General features: G+C 47.4%; 1 protein-coding gene across 1 annotated transcript; it reads left to right on the forward strand.

Annotated features, from left to right (window-relative positions):
* The first annotated feature begins 3567 nt into the window (after window positions 1-3567).
* LOC136651263 (solute carrier family 22 member 13-like) lies at window positions 3568-18869 on the forward strand. The gene is made up of 10 exons (XM_066627496.1): window positions 3568-3939; window positions 6476-6579; window positions 8713-8867; window positions 9670-9838; window positions 10310-10430; window positions 11112-11206; window positions 13266-13480; window positions 15933-16041; window positions 17210-17419; window positions 18782-18869. The coding sequence occupies exons 1-10, from the start codon at window positions 3568-3570 to the stop codon at window positions 18867-18869; spliced, it is 1638 nt and encodes a 545-aa protein (XP_066483593.1).
* The last annotated feature ends 3431 nt before the right edge of the window (window positions 18870-22300 follow it).

The raw sequence follows: 22300 nt of genomic DNA on the forward strand, positions 1-22300 counted from the left end.
TTTTGCTTTTGGAGGCGATTTGGACTGTCTCTGAAATCAAATATAATGCACTCACATGTGCTCTTGAGCTGTCGTTCTTCGGGGTTTCGTTTCCCGTGACATATTATAGAAATTGAGTTGTCCTTTGCCCTTACAGGCTGGTTTCTTTGGGACCTTGCTTTCTTACCTGCAGATAGCAGAGCACAATGGGAAGGAAAAGGAAGGCGCAGAATTCCAGTCCATACTACGAACATTATTTTTAAATGGTGTATACCGGAGTGGCCAAACTGTGGCTTGTGAACCACATGTGGCTCTATGAAATAGAATGTGTGACTTGTGGAAATATGTTGGCGGAGCTCCTTTTAACATCACAATTAATATCAAAGACAAATAAAACATTTTCAAGCTTTGTAATTATTTACTGACTATAAACTGAAAGTCCACGGGATTAAAATGTATGTTTAATGTTCATGGTGAGTTTAAAAATTTAAATGCTTCTTAAATTTTGTGGCTCTCAAACATCTGAAGTTTATTATAAGTAGCTCTGAGGTTAAGCAAGTTTGGCCACTCCTGGTGTATACCAAGCACCTCCTCGTAGATAAAATATCTTCTCCCAGAAAATAAGGGGCCTCCTCCTAGGAGCTGATTTTCATCTTCCAACCTCACCTGTAGAAGTTGACTTTTAAGACTGACAGGCCAGAGCACTGGTGTTGAGAGAGAGAGAGAGAGGTTCAGAGGCAACAAGTTTGTCTTGCCCATAATCTGTTGGATACAAGCACGAGTCCACTGCTGCTCTATTGAAACTACGCAGTTGCCATTGAGACACCTTGCATGATGTAGTAGGCGCATAACTTTGATCATGTACAGGCATGAAAGAGGGTGTGTTGGCCCTCCTCCTGAAGCCTCAACTACCTCAGTTGGTCTCTGTGCTCTTGGCCACCTCCCAGAGGCATTCTGTGCCTTCCTCTTCTGACCCTTCTTTTATGGTTCTTGCAAGCAACGAAGCAAGGTTCAGAATAAAGTAAGTAGTACTGGGCAAAGCTTGCATGAAGCTGCTGCAGGGTGGGAGCTCTGGAGGTGTGATATGGAACACCACTAGCTGCTCTCCAACAGTTGGCAGGCACAGTGAACCTGTGATATCATCTCCATCCCTGGAGGCCAACGGAGCATCCAAGAGGTATCTTTGAAAGCTCAGGAATAGTGGTGAGGGCAATGGACTGGGTTAGGAGCAGGGCTGGGACTCAAGTCTGCTCAGGAAGTTGTGACCTTAGACTTGGAAGCATTTTTGCCTCCTGTGACGTGTGTCATTGTTGCCACGGTGTGCAGTCTAACTGGCACTAGGGGTGATGCTCAAACTGTGCTCCCGGCAGAACATGCTGGTGCGTCAAGGTGTAAGTTCCTTGAAGTTAGTTTCCTTGCAAAATTAATGTTGGATGCACGCGCTGCTCTGCACCCATCAGGGTGGGGGCATACGCACCATACAGCGCTGATGTGTCTCTCAATGCATATGGGCAATTACAACATTCAGGGGATGGATGTGAGGAGGCAGCAGGTTGAGAGGGATTTGGGAATCTCAGAAGCATCTGGGAGGTGGTGCAATATCAAATGAGCTCTCCCCTAGTTATCCAAGACTAAATACCTCTCAATGTCCTTTCCACTCAAACATGAGGACATCTAGTCCAGCAGTCTGTTTCCCTGAGTGGTGGTGATTCAGGTGATCTTTCCCTGCTGGTTGTCCCAGCATCTGGCATCCAGAAGTTAATCTGGTTTTATAGATGTATGATATAGTGGTTCGAGTGCTGGACTCACACTAGGAAGACTGAACCCGTGGTTAAAATCTCATTCGATCTCTCTCAGCTTAGCTTGCATCACAGAATTTTGAGAATAAAATTTTGTGGGGGGAGGGGGGGAGAGGATAATATACGTACTTGCCTTACTTATTTGGCGAAAGAGTGGGATAAAATGTAATCAATCATTTCATTTACTGGTTATGGCTGCTATTGAGGTTTTTTTTTTTGAATTTTTTTTTTTTTTTTGAAATCCTAATGTCATCCTGGATATCATCATGTCTTTTCATTACATTAGGTGTTGCTTCTTTTTCTTGAAAACGGTACAAATACTCTCCAGGAAAAACTATTTTAAAAATGCCCCTCCTCTGTCTCCTTTGAACATTTTTGTGCTTGACTTTCTCTGCACCAGTAGCGAGTAGCTCCTTTTGCAGTACATTGGGAACCAGCCAGGGTGCTCGGAGAGGTCATTTTCTCAGCAACACCTTTGCAAATTCCAGGTCGTGCTGGCCTTAAGACCATTTCGGCACCTGACTGAGTGAGTGCAGACTGGAAAACGGTGCCCTTTCCCAGAGATGCTGCCTCAATTGCCTGCCTCGCTTCCCTTCCAGACCAGCTCTGTTCCCAGGGTTCCTCCGGGAAAGCCAGGACGTTGATTTGGCTTCAGATCAGTTAAAGATTGGTTGTGCTGATATCTCCTTACACAGAGAGGAGTGTTCCAGTTACACATGGCCTTCAATGCGCATGTGTGCTTAACACAGTACATGGGGACAGGTATCTACCCTGAGGAGTTTACAGTCTAATGTTTGCCACAAGGGAGACAACAGAGGAAGGGATGGAAATGGAGAGAGGACAGGTTGGGGGGAAACTATTTTTTGATTAATGGAACCCTTTCAATGCAGCCATTCTGTTCTTGCAGAGCATTCTGAAGCACGCCATTGAACTCAACGGGGTTTACTCCCTAGTAAATAAATTCAGGATTGCAGCCCTAGAGGCATACTGCCTCCATGGTGCTCATGGAACCAGTTGCCCAAGCTCCTGGACTCGGTATAAAAGGAGCCAAATTCCTGGCCAGGGCCACTGTCTGGGTGGCATTTTCATGTTCTCCCCATGTCCACATGGGTTTGCTCATAAGAACAGCCCCACTGGATCAGGCCATAGGCCCATGTAGGCCAGCTTCCTGTATCTCACAGTGGCCCACCAAATGCCCCAGAGAGCACACCTGATAACAAGAGACCTCATCCTGGTGCCCTCCCTTGCATCTGGCATTCTAATACATAGCCCATTTCTAAAATCAGGAGGTTGCACATACACATCATGGCTTGTAACCCGTAATGGATGTTTCCTCCAGAAACTTGTCCAATCCCCTTTGAAAGGCGTCCAGGCCAGACGCCATCACCACATCCTGTGGCAAGGAGTTCCACTGACCGACCACACGCTGAGTAAAGAAATATTTTCTTTTGTCTGTCCTAACTCTCCCAACACTCAATTTGAGTGGATGTCCCCTGGTTCTGGTGTTTATGTGAGAGTGTAAAGAGCATCTCTCTATCCACTTTATCCTTCCCATGCATAATTTTGTATGTCTCATTAGGAGAAAGACACACTTAAATGTAAGGAATAAACTTCTCCCAGACAGGTGTGATTTCAAACTTGGCAGCTGCCGTGGTATGATGGGTTCCATAAGTTTATCAGACAACAAAGCTTGATTAATTATTCACTGCGAGTTTAGCTCTTATTAAGTTTAAACATTAATTTCAAGTCCCCAGATGTGACAACGATCACAGTTCCTGGCAAGTTCAGAATGACTGAGTTTGGAGAGGTCTTGAAGACGATCGGAGAGTTTGGAAGGTTTCAGAAATGGCTGGTGTTGCTGATGTGCATCCCCAATTTTCTGACCCCTTTTCACATGTTTGGTCAAGCCTTTATTACTATGGACACCCTGCACTACTGCAACACAAATTGGATTCGTAAGATTAGCCCAAATCTAAGCACAGGCCTGCAGTGGAATTTGACCATTCCCAGGAACCCAGATGGATCTTTCAAGGAATGCTATATGTACACTCCTGTGGAAGAGGATCTAGAAACCATCATCAAACATGGACTCAACGATACAGAGAAATGCCGAGATGGCTGGGTGTATCCAGAAGAGCAAAAGCCAACATTGCTGACCGAGGTGTGTTCTTTGCTTTTCAGTTTCTTATGAAAGGTGATTCTGTCCAGTGGTGTAGCTGGAGGGGGTGCAAAGCACCAAGTTTTGCAGGAACCTCACTGCACCATGCAAGCACCCCCTTGGGAGCCATTCTGGGTGGTGGGAACAAAACAGAGGCATTCACCTCGGTTTTGCTCTCACCACCTGGAATGGCTCTGAAAGGGAATGGGAGGGGTTGCTTGCACAGTGCATTCAGGCACCTGCAAAACTTAGTGCTTTGCACCCCCTCTAGCTACACCACTGATTCTGTCTGTCTTGAAATGTGTGTCTGCCTCCAATCTTGTCTATACATGAAATTGCACTGGCCTGTTCTAAACTGATTTCACAATTGGTGTCCTTACGTCGTTTTTTAGCCTGGGTGCTGTGCAAATTTCAGAAGTGGTAAAACTGCAGTTCTCAAGCTGCATGCAGCTCTTTGACTTTTATAAGTGTGGCTTGCAGAAATATGGTTGGCTGAGCTCCTTTTTGCATCACAATTAGCATAAAGGATAAATAAAACATTTTCAAGCGTTATAGTCATTTACCAGATATAAACTGAGAGTCCTACTGCAATGGTTCCCAAACTGTGAGCCATGGCTCCCCGAGGAGCCGCACAAGCCAGGTAGGGGAGCTGCGGAATCCTTGTGAAGGACCCGCTGCCCTACACAATATATAGGATTGTAGCCCTAATGGGGAGCTGCAGCCAGTGGCCCAGTAGGTCAAGGGAAATGCCAATCAAAATATGTTTGGGAACCATGGGTCTAGTGGTTTAAAACCTAAGTTTTATCATATGTGGCTCTTACAGTAAGCAAGTTTAGCCACCCCTGAATTATTTCATCACATGTGGGCACAGAGGTGTGAAAGCTAGTTGAAAAACTCACAATTGGGTTGTCCATTAATGTCAGGATGTGCTTCTTGAAGCTGCTGCTACAGTGGCTGCACCGCAAGTATGAAGCCCCATTGTCTTGAAGACTCATCCCGAAGTCTGAATCCGAGATCCAGGCCAAATACTTGGAGAAAACACAGGGCACAACCAACAGTACAGTTGTTCGAAGGCAGTGGATGGGGGAGAGAGCGAGTCTAGAGTTGCTCCCTGGGGCTCTGCAGCTTGCTGTAGGGGAATTAAAAGAAATATTGCAAAGGAAATTTTTTTTCCTGGCACTATGGATTGACCAAATGTTGGGCATTGGGAAACCCTAAGAGGCTTGATAAGGCCTTCCTGCCTAGCTAGTGTTTACATAGCACCTAGAAGGCAGTGGTCAGTGGCTTTTAAATTGTCTTCTTTCTGGGAACTGATTTACCTATGAAGCATTTTGCTTGTTGCAGAGAATTCTGGGATGCATTCTAGGGTACGTTTTCCAGTCATAAGAACATAAGAACAGCCCCACTGGATCAGGCCATAGGCCCATCTAGTCCAGCTTCCTGTATCTCACAGCGGCCCACCAAATGCCCCAGGGAGCACACCAGATAACAAGAGACCTGCGTCCTGGTGCCCTCCCTTGCATCTGGCATTCTGACATAGCCCATTTCTAAAATCAGGAGGTTGCACATACACATCATGGCTTCTAATCCGTACTGGATTTTTCCTCCAGAAACTTGTCCAATCCCCTTTTAAAGGCATCCAGGCCGGATGCCGTCACGGTCATATGGGGGTATCTGCCCACCAGTCCTGGAATGCGTCCAAAATTCTGCCCATTGCAGGGAAAGATTGATGGTGATGATCTGCCAATAATGAGCCTGGGTGATCTGGTGGATTGACCAAATGTCAGGGCTCTCACTCATTGGGAAATCCCCTCAGGGTTTCAGCAAGCACCACTGGTTGAAATGGTTTACAGCAGTGGTTCTCAACTACCCAAGACCCACTTTTTGAAATGATGCTCTATTGGGATCCACCTCGCTTGATGAGACTTTTTAAAAAAGGTGAGCTACAAAAAAATAATCTTTTCATTTATTTTCAAGCAACATTTTTGTTTTGTTCAAGCAAATAATTTGCAAACATCTTGACCCATTTCTCGTAATGAGGCAGCCCTAATGAATAGCCTCAAGGCTTGAGGGCCTTAGTTCTGTGACCCAGGCTTCAACTGCCCCTGCTACCTGTCATGGACAGACTTGGAAAAATAACACACCAGAAAAAAATGCTCAGACATTTATCTATCTCCTTGTATTTAAACAAGCTTGCAAACGGCAGGAGCTCAGCTCTTTGCAGGGCAGTTAGCAGGTCTCTGATTTTTGAGTAGCCTCAGGGCTGGAGGCAATGAGTTATCTGATCTTTCTGTTACCCATGTTTTCAGCAGAACCCACCCGAAATCGGGTCCTGATCCACCAAGAAGGTTCCAACCCACAGTTTGAGAAATGCTGGTTTACAGTGATAATAGCAGGCACAACTTTGCTCACAATGGCTTACCCTTAATAAAAGTCAACAGTGAGGTACACTGAGAAAAGGAAACTAATATCTAGCAAATATAACGTTTGTGCTGCTAGGAGCTGAACTCAAAGGAATGTACCCTATTCCTTTTTTTAGTTTAACCTGGTCTGCGATCAGAAAGACTTAAAGGACATCTCACAGTCCATTTACATGGCAGGCCTTCTTGTTGGCGCACTGGTCTTCGGCCCGCTGAGCGACAGGTAAGGAGAAGGACCTTAAGAGCTGGCATATCTTCTGCCTGCTTGTTGGCATCTTTCCCACCCTGACTCCCTCCAAGAGCTTCCTATCCAAAAAGTACTTTCTGGACAGCATGCACTTAGGCAGAATCTTTCGGGGGGTGGATGGGCATAGAACACAGGTAGAACACATACTGAAGGGTTCCAGGTTCAACCCTCAGGCATTCTGCATGGGGCTGGGAAAGACCCTTGGCTGCAATTCTGGAGATCTGCTGCAGGTCAGTGTAGACAACACAGAGCCCGAGGAACCAAGTGGATGGCAGCTTCCTACATTGGTTCCCTATCTCTGATAGTGTAACAGCTGGGACACTGTGTCTCTTGGGGTTCTACAACTGTTGTTGCAAGTATAATATTTAGAACTGGGTACAGAATGCAGCATCCAGAGAATGTCAGTGTTTGTTTGTAAAAACAAAGTTTCTAGTCCCTATGTATATGAAGATTTTTTTTTTAAATGGTAGGAGCTCCTGGTAAAAAAGCTGGAGGAGGGACTGTGTAGGATTTCCAGTAATAAAAAGTGCAGGAGTTTCAGTCTCCTGCCCAGCTGCTTGCTTTCTCGCTCCTCCCTAGAATGCAACAAACAATGCAAAATGCATGCATTTCATAGGACTCTTTGATGTTCTTCGGCTTATACACAGGAACACCCAGTTAGGAAAGGTGGTAGCTGGGTGGTGTCTTAATTAAATGCGTACATTAAATATGGGTGGTGTCTTAATTAAAATTAGGAATGTGTTGCCAGCCATAAGGGCAAGAAAACACTGTGGTTTGTGTGAACTGGCCCTTTATTTCACTATGGAGTCAGAGGCTGGAACTGGCAGTTTCCTTGAGACATGGATTGGCTCTGATTAACTGAAGCTGTCAAAAAATATTAAAATGAAATTGGGAAGTATCTTGGACCTGGTTGGGGTCCCATTTGGGGTGGAATAGTGTTTGATCCTTATTCTCCTCTGAATCATTCATTCCTCAGGTTTCCAATCTCCTTCTCCCCACTTTCTTACTTGGCTGTAGCTGGTCCTGTGATGGGACAAGTGAGAGGGAGTCATTCATGTATAGCAGGGGTGCCCAAACCCCGGCCCGGGGGTCTCTGCCAATTCGGCCCGTGGGGAGCCCCCCAGTCTGGCCCTCCGGAGACTTGCTGGAGCCTGTGCCAGCCTAACGCAACTGCTCTCAGTGTGAGGGTGATTGTTTGACTGGGACGAGGGCTCCCTCCACTGCTTGCTGTTTCATGTCTGTGATGCAGCAGCAGCGAAGGAAAGGCCGGCCATGCTTTGTGCTAGGCCTTTTATAGGCCTTGAGCTATTGCAAGACTTTCATTCATATAAGTCCCATCTCTAATATATTCATTTATGTAAATGTATTCAAATTTGAAATGTTAATTAATTCTTTTTCCCCTGGCCCCTGACACAGTGTCGGAGAGATGATGTGGCCCTCCTGCCAAAAAGTTTGGACACCCCGATGTATAGCATGTAACAGACCAAATAGAAGCAGACCTGGGAAGCATAGTTTCCCAAGTACTATGACAGTAGTCCTTGGGAAACTAGATTTCCCAGGCTCCCTTTCACTTTGGGAGGAGTGAGGATTGGATACTTCCTGGATGGGAGAGGGAAGGAGTAGAATTCTTATCCAGATCAAATAAAAATAAAGGCTGGAGAAGAATTTGGGGTGCATTAACGCTTGTTTTGTCTTTGAAGTAAACATTGAAAGCCAATTTACTGTGCTTATTACAATATACCTTTCCTTCATGGGGAAATTTTTAGAGTTGCAGAATCTTTCCTTGTCACAGGATTGTCTGGCTTCCCCTCAATGGGACGACTCTGGGGGTCGGTGTACGCAGATTCTCCTTCCCGCAAGAGCCCCTGGAATGTGTCTTGTTGTCTTGGTGGGCATTTTACTCATAACTGATGGTTTATATACATTCTCTGCCCAGAATGGCTCTGACAGCAAGTGGGAAGGCCTGCTTATACAGTGCATTATGGCACTTTCTGTATGTGCCATGCTGCCCCCCTCTGACTACGCTACTGGGCCCATCCTAATACAAATGGTTATTGCGTTGGCCTGTCTCTTCCCGACTGACCCACGTATTGCATTTCTCCTCTGCAGGATTGGCAGTCGATGGAGTATCCTGTTGACCCTCCTCATCATGGGTTCCTTTGGTGTTGGGGCAGGCTTTGCACCGCATTTCTACGTCTACATTGCCTTAAGGTTCCTTGTGGGTGCTGCCTTTGCGGGGATCAGTATCAGCATGGCTGCCTTAAGTAAGACTCCTGTGGGCTGGTTCAGATCTTGCAATCCACCTTTTCCACAGGAATCTGGTCTGCACATCAGTGGTGTGGCTAGAGGGGTGCAAATCGCTAGGTTTTGCAGGCCACCTCACCGTGGCATGCAAGCAAACCCCCTCCAAAGGGGGTCCATCTTGTTTAGAGCATAGTTATCTGCCTGATTAGGGATGTTTGGAAATTCTTGCTTGAAATGTCTTTGGTGATGCAGGGGAAGCGAATGAGTGGAAGTTGGCAGGATGGGGCAGAGACCAAAACACCCCCTTACACCAAAGGCCTTAGAAAGGCAGTTAACATTTTCAGCCTTTCTAAGGCTTCTGTGAGGCCTTTTGAGGGTCAGAAACACTGGGTGCAATCTTCCTGGGGCTCAGAAGGCTGCTGGAGGCCTTAGCAAGGCATTTCTAGTTTTTGCAAAAACCATGCTTGGCTCTCCTGACCCTCCGAAGGCCTGTCATAAGCCTTAGAAAGGCACTTCCAGTTTCCATGCACAGCCTCTCCAGGCCTCAGGAGGCCTCCAAAAGGTACCACTTCGTGCATAACCCCCAGGACAATTAACCCCTCTGGCCCCCCCTTAGCTACACCACTGAGCGTAACAGTGTCTGGCTGGGAACAGTGAATGTTTTAGATCTCACATAACCCTTGTGCTGAGGTTTTCTAACATGCAATGTATTTAAATACTGGGCCGATTAGTGAAAAGCAAGGTGTTCAATCGGTTTTAAAAAATGCACTGAATGAGGTTCCTGGGACGTTGCAATATTGAAGACTAACCAAATCCTTTCAGGTTCTGAGTGGGTCGGGGCTTCCTATCGTGCCCTTGCACAGATCATCACTCACTGTTGCAATGCCCTGGGGCAGATGGCCTTGGCTGGCTTGGCATACGCCATCCGCGACTGGAGGCTCTATCAGAAGGTCGGCTCTGCTCCTGCTTTTGCTCTCTTTTTTTACATTTGGTGAGTAGTGATGTTGCTGCGTTTGGTTCTGGAGTCTGATCTCACAACTGGGCCTTTGTTCCCCCTAGTCTACAGTTCCTTGAAGTTCCCTTTACAATGCTATTACAATGCAATACAATGCTTGGTCCTTCAAGGCTCCAAGAATTTTACTGGCTGTACCAAATCAGAGGAGTACATGATGCCAGTGGCATAGCTAGAGGGGGTGCAAAGCACTAAGTTTTGCAGGGAGCCTTACTGCAGTGTGCAAGCGACCCCTCCCGCTCCCGTTCAGAGTCAGGTAAATGCCTCTGTTTTACTCCCCCCTGCCCGAAATGGCTCTGAAGGGGGAGGGGCTGCTTGCACGCCACAGTGCGGCTCCCGGCAAAACTTAGTGCTTTGCACCCCCACTAGCTACTCCATGATGCCACCCTTCTCAGCTCTTTCCAGGCTGATTCACCACTGCTGTGTTTCACAAACTCTGGTACTTTGCAGGGTCCTTCCTGATTCCGCTCGATGGCTCCTGACCAAAGGGAAAGTCAAGGAAGCGAAGAAAGTTCTCCAGAAGGCCGCTTCCATCAACAAACGGACCATCCCTAAAGACCTACTTGATCAGGTATAAAGTCTTGGATTTCTGTGGCTCATTTATGCTTTGAAAATGTTTGGGACAGATAAAAAAAAGCATAGAAAACAAGAAGCAAAGGAAAAGGGAGGACAGTAAACCATTATAAATGATCTCCCTCTCCGTATTTTAACATCTTTCAGTTTGGAAGCATTTGAAAGAGATGCTGAAATTACACCTTTGTGTTCCCAGTGTTGGCATTTATCATTTGATCATGACCATTGCCTGGTCTGCAAGCCATTGCTTCATTTGGCTCACGATGATGGACTCCATCAGAGACTCGCCTTGTGTTTCTCCTCCGACGTTCACAAATGAAAGCTTTTAACACCCCAATTTCTGTAGAAAGGATCTTTTCTTGATCACCCTGTGAGCCCATAACTGCCTGAGCACTTTTCCCAATTGCTGGAGGTGCCACTGCTCTATTCTTGATTCATTTCAAGCAGACTTGAGTGAATGACTTGCATTAGCAGAGGGCTGGAGGGAGTTGGAGGTGGCAAGGCTCAGGGTGTACTCCAAATCTGCTGTCCCTTTGGACGCTGTGCTGTCTGCCGCTGATGCAACTCTCATGAGCCTGGATAGGCCAGCAGTGGCCCAAGCCACGTCTCACACGCTGACACTTGGCCCCTCTTGCACTTGGCTGATACTTCCCTCTCTCTTGCTCTGCCACTCTTGAAGCTGGCTCCCGAAGAAAAGGCCAAATCCGGGAAAATGCTGGATCTTTTCAAGAAACCGCACCTAAGGAGAATGACTTTGATTATGGCCTGGGTTTGGTAAGTCTTCCCAGTTACACACACTCCGTCATAGGCCTTTTTAAGCACACGTGCTTTCTGCTTGATGTGTTGAAGGATTGTCATTTTAATCTTCCTTGCAGCTGGTTCTGGGGGCTCCTTAGTTGCTGTACTGAGAAGTAGCTGTTGCATTTGCCTCTAAGTAGCTGCAAATTTATCTCTGACCGATTGAGCAGCTGATCTCTTGGTCAAAGAGGTGAGCAGACTCCAAGCCTGTGGAATCTCCTTGGGTTTCCAAACCAGATCCCAGCAATCATATCCAGATCAAAAACAGAGGCTGGGGCACCAGGGGTGAGGCCAGATGTAAAACAGTGACTGGGGGGCAGTGCTAATTCCCACAGCACCTCCTGTGCCATATACTGGGATGACTTGGAAGTACCAATAGACCTTCCAGCAAGCAGGTTTTCCAGTACTAGACTTTAGAATGGGACAGCAGAGCTACACAAACACCTCATCAAGGGCAATCAGTTAACACTCTCATTATATACCGCTCTAGTAAGGGACATTGCAGACGTGGAAGCACAGTTACTGTAAAATCAGCAATGGCAGATATGGTTCTTTTGTTCACTTGCCACATTAAGGAGCAAGTTATGTCCAGGAGATGGCAGAGGCAGTTCAGCAGGTTAAGTCCTGGTCAGACACTCAGACCCACCAGAAGACCCATCTGGCCAGGATAGCACCTGGATCCCCCAATACTGGTGGTCAAGTTGGCGCTGCTGTTGTGCCTTGGGAGCCCTGTCTATAAATGGGAGTGTATCCCAGAGCCCCCTGCAACCTTGCAGGACATCTAGGACAGACAGGCCCAGTCCAAATCACTTGGGATGAAACAGGTCTGGACCCCCCATTTTTTTTTGGTGTGCAGCACATGCCACGCTCACTCCCCCCTCCAGTCATATTTATGTGGCACTTTATCTACAGCTGCCACTACTCTGAGCACACTTGCACCACCTCCGATTCCAGCTGGGCAGCCCTGCTCCAGATATTTGGAAAGAGTGGGCAAGGTGAGGTCGAGAAAGAATGGAGCAGGGTGTGGTCATCTGGAGCAAGACAAGAAGCAGAGGCATGCTGGGGGGGGTGGCAGATGCTAGAGAATGGGGGGGGGATGAGGAGGTACTAGCTAGGATCCATCTGTTGCCCACTTTCCCAAGAGCTGCCTGGCTTCAAGTGGAGTCAACTGGGGGCTGACCCTGAGGGCAGAGGTATTCAACAGGTGGGACAGGAGGGCCCAGAAGTGTGTTGGAGTTGCTCTCAGGTGGGCTGCAGCCCCAGGTGGGAAAAGAAGAGGTGCAGTGCCTGCCCCTCACCTGCTGTGCTTGTGAAGGTGGGTTCCAACCTGCAGGTTGGGGTTTGAGGTAGGTCCCTGCTCTTGGTGCAGTGATGAAAGTGGTGGTGACGGCCGGTGGGCAGGTGCTAGGGCCCTCTGCCACCTTCCTCCCACTTACTGGTAAGCATGGGGAGATTGCAAGGTCCAAGATGTGGCCAAAGGGGCCAAATGGTCGATTGTCTTTTCAGGGTTATGTTTTTAGCACTGTTGAATTGCAACTTATTTATATGTGGTGGTTGGCAGAGTCTAAGTGGGTCTTTGTGGACTCCGTACTGCATCACAATATTGGTCTTTGCCCCCAAAATAGAATTTTGTGAGTTGCGTAGATTTTGTGAGTCAGCCAAATTTCAAGATCTGTACAGTTCTGTACTGTTTTGCTTGTTATGGGAGAGTTGGTGAGCTCCACAGGGCACCACAGCCCCTGCCCCAATGGCTCCTGGAAATCTGATTCAGCAGCTCCTCTGTCTTTAGAGACTTTGAGGAAATAGCCACAAATTTCAATCACAATTGTCCATTCCAGTCATGAGGACTAGAAACGTGCTCATTTAAAAGCCAAGGCTCTTGGGAAGCTTGGTTCTGTGTCCAAGGTTGCATTCTGCACTCTGCATCCTATGCACAGCCCTGATTATAACCCAGCCTCAAATCAGCAGTGGGGTGGACTGGACATCAAAACGAATGAACGTAAGATGACACCTCCGTATCTTGCTTTGCTCTCAGGTTTGCAGACAGTTTTGTGTACTACGGTGTGAGCCTCCACGTTGGGGATTTCGGCTTGGACATTTACCTGACCCAGCTTGTGTTTGGCGCAGTGGAGATCCCAGCCCGTTTCTCCTGCATCTTCCTCCTCAAATGGCTGGGCAGAAAGAAGTGCCAGGCTGCTTGGCTACTCCTGGGGGGTGTTGTCTGTTCGCTCATCCCTGCTGTTCCACAAGGTAAAGGCGATAGGTGTTTTAAGAGGTAAGCCTGAAGGGCTCAGGATGTGAAAGAACTGGGAAGAGCGGTGGTGTGGCCAGAGGGGGAGTGATGAGGTAAGTTGCCATCGCTGCCCCGAATGGCTCCAATGGCAAGTGGGAGGGGCCACTTCCACGGCGCATTGCGGTGCCGATTTACTTGCCACCCCCCGGCTATGCTACTGGGAAAGAGTTTAAGGGTCAAGGTTAAACATAAGCACCACTGCTGCATTTGGTATTTATGAAGGAAAGAGCCAACAATGAGGGACTCTAGTAGTTTGTACCACCTTGAACCCCAACCATGTTTATTTTTGCATCTACTTTATTATTAGTTATATTAATAACTTTATAATATATATATATATATATATATATATATATATATATATATATATATATATATATAATAATAAAGTTATATTAATAACTTTATTAGAGTTATTAAGGAATTGAAGAATGAAGTTGCAGATCTCTTGACTAAGGTATGCAACTTGTCCCTCAAAACGGCCACGGTGCCAGAAGATTGGAGGATAGCAAATGTCACGCCTATCTTTAAAAAGGGAAAGAGGGGGGACCCGGGAAACTATAGGCCGGTCAGCCTAACATCTATACCGGGTAAGATGGTGGAATGCCTCATCAAAGATAGGATCTCAAAACACATAGACGAACAGGCCTTGCTGAGGGAGAGTCAGCATGGCTTCTTTAAGGGTAAGTCTTGCCTCACGAACCTTATAGAATTCTTTGAAAAGGTCAACAGGCACGTGGATGTGGGAGAACCCGTGGACATTATATATCTGGACTTTCAGAAGGCGTTTGACATGGTCCCTCACCAAAGGCTACTGAAAAAACTCCACAGTCAGGGAATTAGAGGACAGGTCCTCTCATGGATTGAGAACTGGTTGGAGGCCAGGAAGCAGAGAGTGGGTGTCAATGGGCAATTTTCACAATGGAGAGAGGTGAAAAGCGGTGTGCCCCAAGGATCTGTCCTGGGACCGGTGCTTTTCAACCTCTTCATAAATGACCTGGAGACAGGGTTGAGCAGTGAAGTGGCTAAGTTTGCAGACGACACCAAACTTTTCCGAGTGGTGAAGACCAGAAGTGATTGTGAGGAGCTCCAGAAGGATCTCTCCAGACTGGCAGAATGGGCAGCAAAATGGCAGATGCGCTTCAATGTCAGTAAGTGTAAAGTCATGCACATTGGGGCAAGAAATTAAAACTTCACATATAGGCTGATGGGTTCTGAGCTGTCTGTGACAGATCAGGAGAGAGATCTTGGGGTGGTGGTGGACAGGTCGATGAAAGGTGCAAACGAGAGCGACTAAGATGATTACGGGGCTGGGGCACCTTCCTTATGAGGAAAGGCTACGGCGTTTGGGCCTCTTCAGCCTAGAAAAGAGACGCCTGAGGGGGGACATGATTGAGACATACAAAATTATGCAGGGGATGGACAGAGTGGATAGGGAGATGCTCTTTACCTCTCACATAACACCAGAACCAGAGGACATCCACCAAAATTGAGTGTTGGGCGGGTTAGGACAGACAAAAGAAAATATTTCTTTACTCAGCGTGTGGTTGGTCTGTGGAACTCCTTGCCACAGGATGTGGTGCTGGCGTCTAGCCTAGATGCCTTTAAAAGGGGATTGGACAAGTTTCTGGAGGAAAAATCCATTATGGGGTACAAGCCATGATGTGTATGCGCAACCTCCTGATTTTGGAAATGGGTTATGTCAGAATGCCAGATGCAAGGGAGGGCACCAGGATGAGGTCTCTTGTTATCAGGTGTGCTCCCTGGGGCATTTGGTGGGCCGCTGTGAGATACAGGAAGCTGGACTAGATGGGCCTATGGCCTGATCCAGTGGGGCTGTTCTTATGTTCTTATGTTCTTAGACTCTCAGTTTTGCAGCATGAAACCTTTGCGCGTTTGGCCTGTACATGTGCTGCTCTGACAAGGGGCCCGTCCCAGAGCTGCTTCTGTCTACCAAAGTGTCTCTGTGTGCTTGGGAATTTCCTGGCATTTGGAGAACGTTCCCCTGTTTCTAGCAAAGAACAGGGAAGCCTCTGCAGGCAGCAAGCTTCAGATTCACTTATTACCAGCTGGGTATCGGCCACAGAGCACCAGGGCCTGTTTGGACAAGCAGAGCCCTTTCTGGGGATGATCCCGGCTGCGTTGGGCTGCTGGTTCATCCCACGGGTTGGTGCAATCCTCAAACCATTTCTGGTTTGACACGTCTGGGCCTGCACATTTGATCCACAAACTTTTCTCTTGCTTTGTTTTATGGTGCTGAATATTCCTGGCCCTTTCAAGCAGCATTCTCCGACACCGGAGCACCCCCTTCTCGCAGAACTGCAGAGAGCCTTCCAAAAGGAGGTCCCAGCATTTGGCAGCTTTGTGATCTTCCTGTAATTTCAGACTCTGTTGTCTGTTTTTGCCCAGATTACCCTGTGGCTGTGACGGTGTTGGCTGTCTTGGGCAAGTCCGCTCTGGCTGCCTCCTTTTCAACCAGTTATGTGTTTTCTGCAGAGGTTTTTCCCACAGTCGTCAGGTGAGGCTCTCTCTTCAGTTTAAATGCACAGGGGTTTGGAAGTGGAAGTGGCATTGCTGGGGGGGGGGTGCGGGCTGCACCAAGTGAGGCACACAAGGAGGGTGATGCCACTACTGGCCAAAATTTTTAAAATCTTGGTATTTTTGAATAATACCATCATGTTATATGTCAATCGATGAGTAATTTCATGCAGAATGCAACGAAACAAACCATGTTAAAATATCTCCGTTCTATCAGAAATTATAGCCAAAAAACCAGTGGGAGTGGGGCAATGGTGCATCACCCACACCCATCACCCAGGGCATTGCAATGCCCACTACATGGGAGGAGGTTCATCACTGGGATGATGCACTGGCTTCTTACATTGCGTGATGCAAGCCCAAGTAACACCACTGGGGAATGCAGTTAATTTCTTTAGCTGTTCCTGAATGGTTCTGTCCATGGATATAATTGGTAAAAGGAAGTAAAAATAGGGCATAAGATACACACTTTTGTGAGGAGAAATAAAACCAAAGACAGAATCAGAGGGCAATTAACTCAATTTTTAAGCGAACTGTTATTGAAGCACAAAATGAATTTGCTCTACTGTATTACAAACAAGTTTAAATCAATGATCTCCTCCTTTTCCAATATTCTAACTGAGTCTCTGGTGACTTTCCAAAATAGAGGAAAGGGTTGCCATTGGCCCAAGAGTAAACCAGCAAGTACTTATTAATTTGTTCCACGAACACCTCCTGTTCATAATAATAAGCTGGCATAGTGTCCATGTACATTCTTCCTTTGGGGCTTGACCTTCGGAAATACTGTCAGCAAAATTCTGGATGCAATGAGCAAATTTCTAACCATATCTTGGTCTCTATCCTCAGCCCTATAATTATACACTTTGGGTAGCCCAGAAGACTCATTAACAGCATTTAATATCGAATAGTAACTATAAGAGTTTTACGATATTTACACATCTGTGACATCTTGATGTCTTAAAGCCATTGCAGTATGACTTTTCACTCGTGGCTTTCATGTGAACAGCATGCTTCACATGTGTGTCTCCACAGTGTGATGGTTGGTACTTAACTATCACACTAGGAAGCCTCTTGGTTCTGAAATTCTTTGACGTGCAGAGTTCTAGTGGTGACCTAATCTCTGTTCTTTGCTTTGCTTCTCCCACCAGGCAAACTGGCTTGGGGCTGTGTTCCATGTCGGCCAGAGTAGCTGGCATCCTCTCTCCGTTGGTCGGCCTCTTGGACAAGTATCACCCCGCTATTCCCATGGTGCTATTCGGAATCACGGCACTGATTGGGGGAATCCTCTGCTTCTTCCTTCCTGAGACGCGAGACAAAGATCTTCAGGATGACACACTCAAACCTTCATCGAAGCAGGGGTCAGTTGCAGCAGGGAATCTTCTAAAAGCTCAGAGCAAGAATCAGAGTGGTTTCTGCTTTCCATACTATGTGTTCCAACTGTCTTGGCTTTCCAGGGAGAACTCCTGTTTTTGAGTCCTTTTTCTGTCTTTTGTCAAAAATTGCCATGGCATTCAATGGCTTTCTCCACAATAGACAGATGAATAGTACAGATGAAAACAACCTGTTGGCAACCTTCAGTCTCGAAAGACTATGGTATCGCGCTCTGAATGGTGGTGGTTCTGGAACAGCGTCTAGTATGGCTGAAAAGGCCAATTCGGGAGTGACAATCCCTTCCACACTGGGAGCAAGTGCAGTCTATCCCTGGTCTGTCTCCCTGGCTATGGGCCTGCCTTCCTTTGCCTCAGTCTGTTGGCCAAGTGTCTCTTCAAACTGGGAGAGGCCATGCTGCACAGCCTGCCTCCAAGCAGGACACTCAGAGGCCAAGGTTTCCCATCTGTTGAGGTCCACTCCTAAGGCCTTCAGATCCCTCTTGCAGATGTCCTTGTATTGCAGCTGTGGTCTACCTGTAGGGCGCTGCACGAGTTCTCTATGAACCCTGCACGAGTTCTCCATAGAGGAGATCCTTTGGGATCCGATCATCGTCCATTCTCACGACATGACCAAGCCAATGCAGGCGTTTGTGTTTCAGCAGTGCATACATGCAAGGGATTCCAGCTCATTCCAGGACTGTCATTCCAAGACAGATGAATACAGTGTATAGCAAACAGAAAAGAGTGTGCAACACCAGGCAATGAAGGGCGAGGTGGGGGCTTGAGCGTCGAGACCTGCTGCAAAGTTTAGGGACAATGCAAGTACACAGGTGTCCCTATTTTCATCTACATGTTGGAGAGTAAGCCACTGATCAGCAATTTTCAGCTGGTGTGCTATGGCACACTAGTGTACTGGAAAAGGTCCACTGGTGTGCCCTGGGAGTTTGGAGAACAGCGGTTGGCTCTGTTCCCAGGTCAACTGTCTGTAGTTCATAACTTCTGCAAGCTTCTTGAGTTTAGGCACAGTAGCAGGGATTTTAGAAATAGAGGGACTGGTGCACAGAATGCAAAAACACATTGGATTTGTTGTTAGGCCAATAAGCAGCTTGTTTATGGCCTGCATATATACACATGATAGTTGTTTTTGCCTCATGGATGGCCAGAAAGAGAGGAAAAAAAGAAACCAATGGTCCATCATTTTATAAAAGTGTCATTGTGGTTGCTTGGGGATTATTTCCACTCACCACAGGTAACCAGGTGAAAGCTTACACAGAACAGATAATAATAAAGGCAGAGAGTACCATACTAGGTTATTGAGAAATTTTTCTAACAATGTTCCTTTTTCATTAGGTCCATCAAGGCTGACCACAGTAACTTTGAAAAGGTCCCCGCAAGAGAAAAAGAAGATGGCCAGATTATAGCAGAAGCCAAGTTCTAGGGTCAGCAGCAGCAAATCTCCTTGGAGTCCCACAGGAGTGATGGGCAGACAATGGGACGAGGAAGCAGCTTTCTTTGGAAGGCTTGAAGAGCCAAATGCCCTGGACATCTCTCTTCATTCCTACAATCTCTTACCAAAGTTAACCAAAGTCTGCCATTCCCCATGCCTGCCTAAGGCTACAATCCAAAACACACTTACCTGGGAGTAAGCTCCATTGAACAAAATGGGACTGACTTCTGAGTAAACACATATAGGATTGTGCTATAAGTGTCTTAGAAGCAAATACACAGTCCAGAAAGTCTAGAGCAGGGGTTGGCAACCTTAAACACTCAAAGAGCCATTTGGACCTGTTTTCCGGAGGAAAAAAACCTCAGGAGCCACAAAACCCTTTTGACATCTAAAATGAAGATAATACTGCATATATAGGGTGTTTTTTTTCACCTTTATGCTCTTATAGGTCCCATTTTTATAATGTAGCCCCCTCTTGTAGCTTTTAGTTAGTTTTGTCATACATTCTTGTCCTGTGTTTTCAGACGCCTGGTCCTCTATGGTGTTTTGCCTGATTCCAAGGCCATTCTCTGCCTGGAGAATTATGCCCACTTTAAGCAAATTAGCTCCCCTTCTTTCCCCCAACAAATGACCCTGGTTCTGCCCTGCACGCCTGCTGGACCCCACCTCCAGGGTAGCTCGCCTGTTCAACCTGCAGAGGTCCTCTCTCCTGCCAGCAGTCTCCCACCACTACAGCAGCCCCCTGGTCCTCAGCAGGTCTTGGGCACAGCAGCCACACTTCAAACTCCAGTGTCTCCAGCAGTTAGTCACAAGGTCAGTCAGAGTATCCAGGGCAGAGTCCAAAGTCAATAAGCCAAGTCACAGTCCAAGATCAGATTCCAAAGTAAGTCAGTCAAATCGGTCAGAGTATCAAAGTCAATAAGCCCAGTCAGTCTCCTACCTCCAACCTGCACTCCTTCTACAACCCACACCCCCTTCCTCAGGTGCCTGTTATATCCCTGAGGGTCCTATTGCCTTCAAGTGGCTGCAGCTGTGCAGCACACTCTGCTGGATGCCCAGGCCTTACCCTTAAAGGGGCCACTGCTGACACCACATCTACCTCCTCACCAGATCTTCCAGGATTCCAATACATTTGGTGGTTATGACATCTGCTTATCTTACATGGATACTAAAGAACTCCCCCCACTTTCTAGAGGCATCCTGCTGGAAGGAAAAAAGGACACAGACTCCAGAGGTGGGGAAGAGAAGAAGGGGGGGCAGCCACAGGCCAGCTTCTGCCCTGCCTGCCTGCCCTCACTCACTCAGGCTGCAACCCTCTCCACACTATCCTGGGAGTAAGCCCCATTGGCTACAATGGGACTTCTGAGCAGACAAGTTGGTTGGAGCTCTCAGGTTGCAGTCCTCTCTACACTTTCCTGGGAGGAAGCCTCACTGACTACTTGTGAGTAGACCTGCATAGGAGGGGGCTGAGGCTGCAGCCCTCCACACCTTCCTGGGAGGAAGCCTCACTGACTACAGCGGGGCTTACTTGTGAGTAGACCTGCACAGGAGGAGGCTGAGGCTACAGCCCTCCACACCTTCCTGGGAGTAGCCCAGGGACTACATTGGGGCTTACTCTTGAACAGACCTGCGAGGGCTCCCACTCACCCGTCCTTGCGCTTGGCCTTGAGCAGGCTCCAAGGCTGCCATCCCAGGCACCCTTTCCTGGGAGTAAGCTTCATCCGCTGTAATGGAGCTTACTACTGAGTAGACACACAGGATGTCTCCTCTGCTGTGGAGGAAAAGCCTCTCCTTGCACTGAGTGGGGACCTACTCAGGGAAAGTCCGGCTGCAAGGGCTCACAATGGCTGAGGAGGAAGGCAGCTCAGGATTGGCTGGTGGTCAGCCAGTGAAGGGCCCTGAGCCATTCCAACAGAAAAAGCCAGGAACCTGCTGGATGCTGATTGGCTGAGCCTGCTGGAGAGTTGGGGAAGGGAAAAACAGGGAGCTTAAGCCTGCAAAGTGGGCAAAATTGAAAAGGGAAACCAATGCGGGGCAGGTGGGGGTGAAGGGAGAGGAGGGCAGTGAGCTCAGGGGGCGGAGGGAAGCAGCCTGCCCTCCCAACACAGGTGCCTCCTGTTAACCTCTTTGCAACTTTCACCGGGAGGAGCCGCAGCAGACAGCTAAAAGAGCCACATGCGGCTCTAGAGCCACAGGTTGCCGACCCCTGGTCTAGAGAAACCCATATTCTATCCGGGCATCAACCTATCCCCATGATTTTCCAACCGTTTCAGAACATCCACCTTCTAAATCAGAGTTCTCATACTTTGTAAGTGGGATCACTCACAGGAAGGACAAACAAAACAATAGCCCTTTTCTCTCACACACAATGAGAGCAGTTCAGTGTAGATCAAGAAAGTCTGAGGCATGCCAAGGAAATGAATGATGGGGTGATACCTTACTAGGTCTAAAGCAGGTGCAAAGGCTTTGTAAAATGGTCTTTCTGGTTGTAAAATGGACACAACAGTGTTGTGGAGAAAGGAAGTGACCAGATCTCTTTGTTCAACTTTGGTCTTGGTAGTGGTGACAGGGAGATGATCCACCTACTCTGTGCTTCCATTAAAATCTTCACCATTCACACATATCACCTGCTCACTGTATTTGGCACTCCAGCTGGAAGGTCCCTGTGACTCCAGCTTGTAGATGATACTGCAGTCTCCATGTGAGAACAGCTGTCCTTTCAGAAATGGTCCCAGTTCCAAGAAATCTCCATACAACCACACAAGTCTATTTTCCTCCAGTGCTTCTTTTTGGTGTGGGTTGTGCATTATGTAAAACTGTCTCACTCACTTGCATGTGGTTGACCAATGAAAGTGTGTCACCAGATGTTGTGGCTGACAATGATCAAAGGCAGATATATGCATGGCTTTGGGATATGGACAAACTCCATGTGAAGGGGCTGAGCTTTCAGTAAGGCATCTGCCTCCATTTTGCTCCCATCCCCTGGAATGGCTCTGAAGGGGAGGGGCTGCTTGCACACCATGGTGAGGCTCCCTGCAAAACTTAGTGCTTTGCACCCCCTCTAGCTATGTCACTGCTGCTGAGAGAGATACCCTCCCTGAGAACCTGTGTGCTTTCATCTGTACACCTGGCTCTGTAGTTAATGCATAACATAAATACTGGCCTGATGAACCTTGGCAGTCCAAAAGGACAGAGATTCCTGACAAGCAACACTTCTCCAGCACCAACCTGTGAGGTCTGTGAGGTCGAACATTGCTGAGAGGACACTTTCTGCCATGATATCTGCTCTTGTTGACCCTTAAAAGGTTTCTTAGCCCCATAACTTGGGATCACCCAATGAAAGGGATTGGCAGTAGGTTCAGGACTGAAATATCCTTTCAAGTTTCCCAATTGTAAAGCCCCCATTTAATGTGCGTGTACCA

Source organism: Tiliqua scincoides, chromosome 5 (assembly GCF_035046505.1).
Source record: "Tiliqua scincoides isolate rTilSci1 chromosome 5, rTilSci1.hap2, whole genome shotgun sequence".
Taxonomy (NCBI): Eukaryota; Metazoa; Chordata; class Lepidosauria; order Squamata; family Scincidae; genus Tiliqua; species Tiliqua scincoides.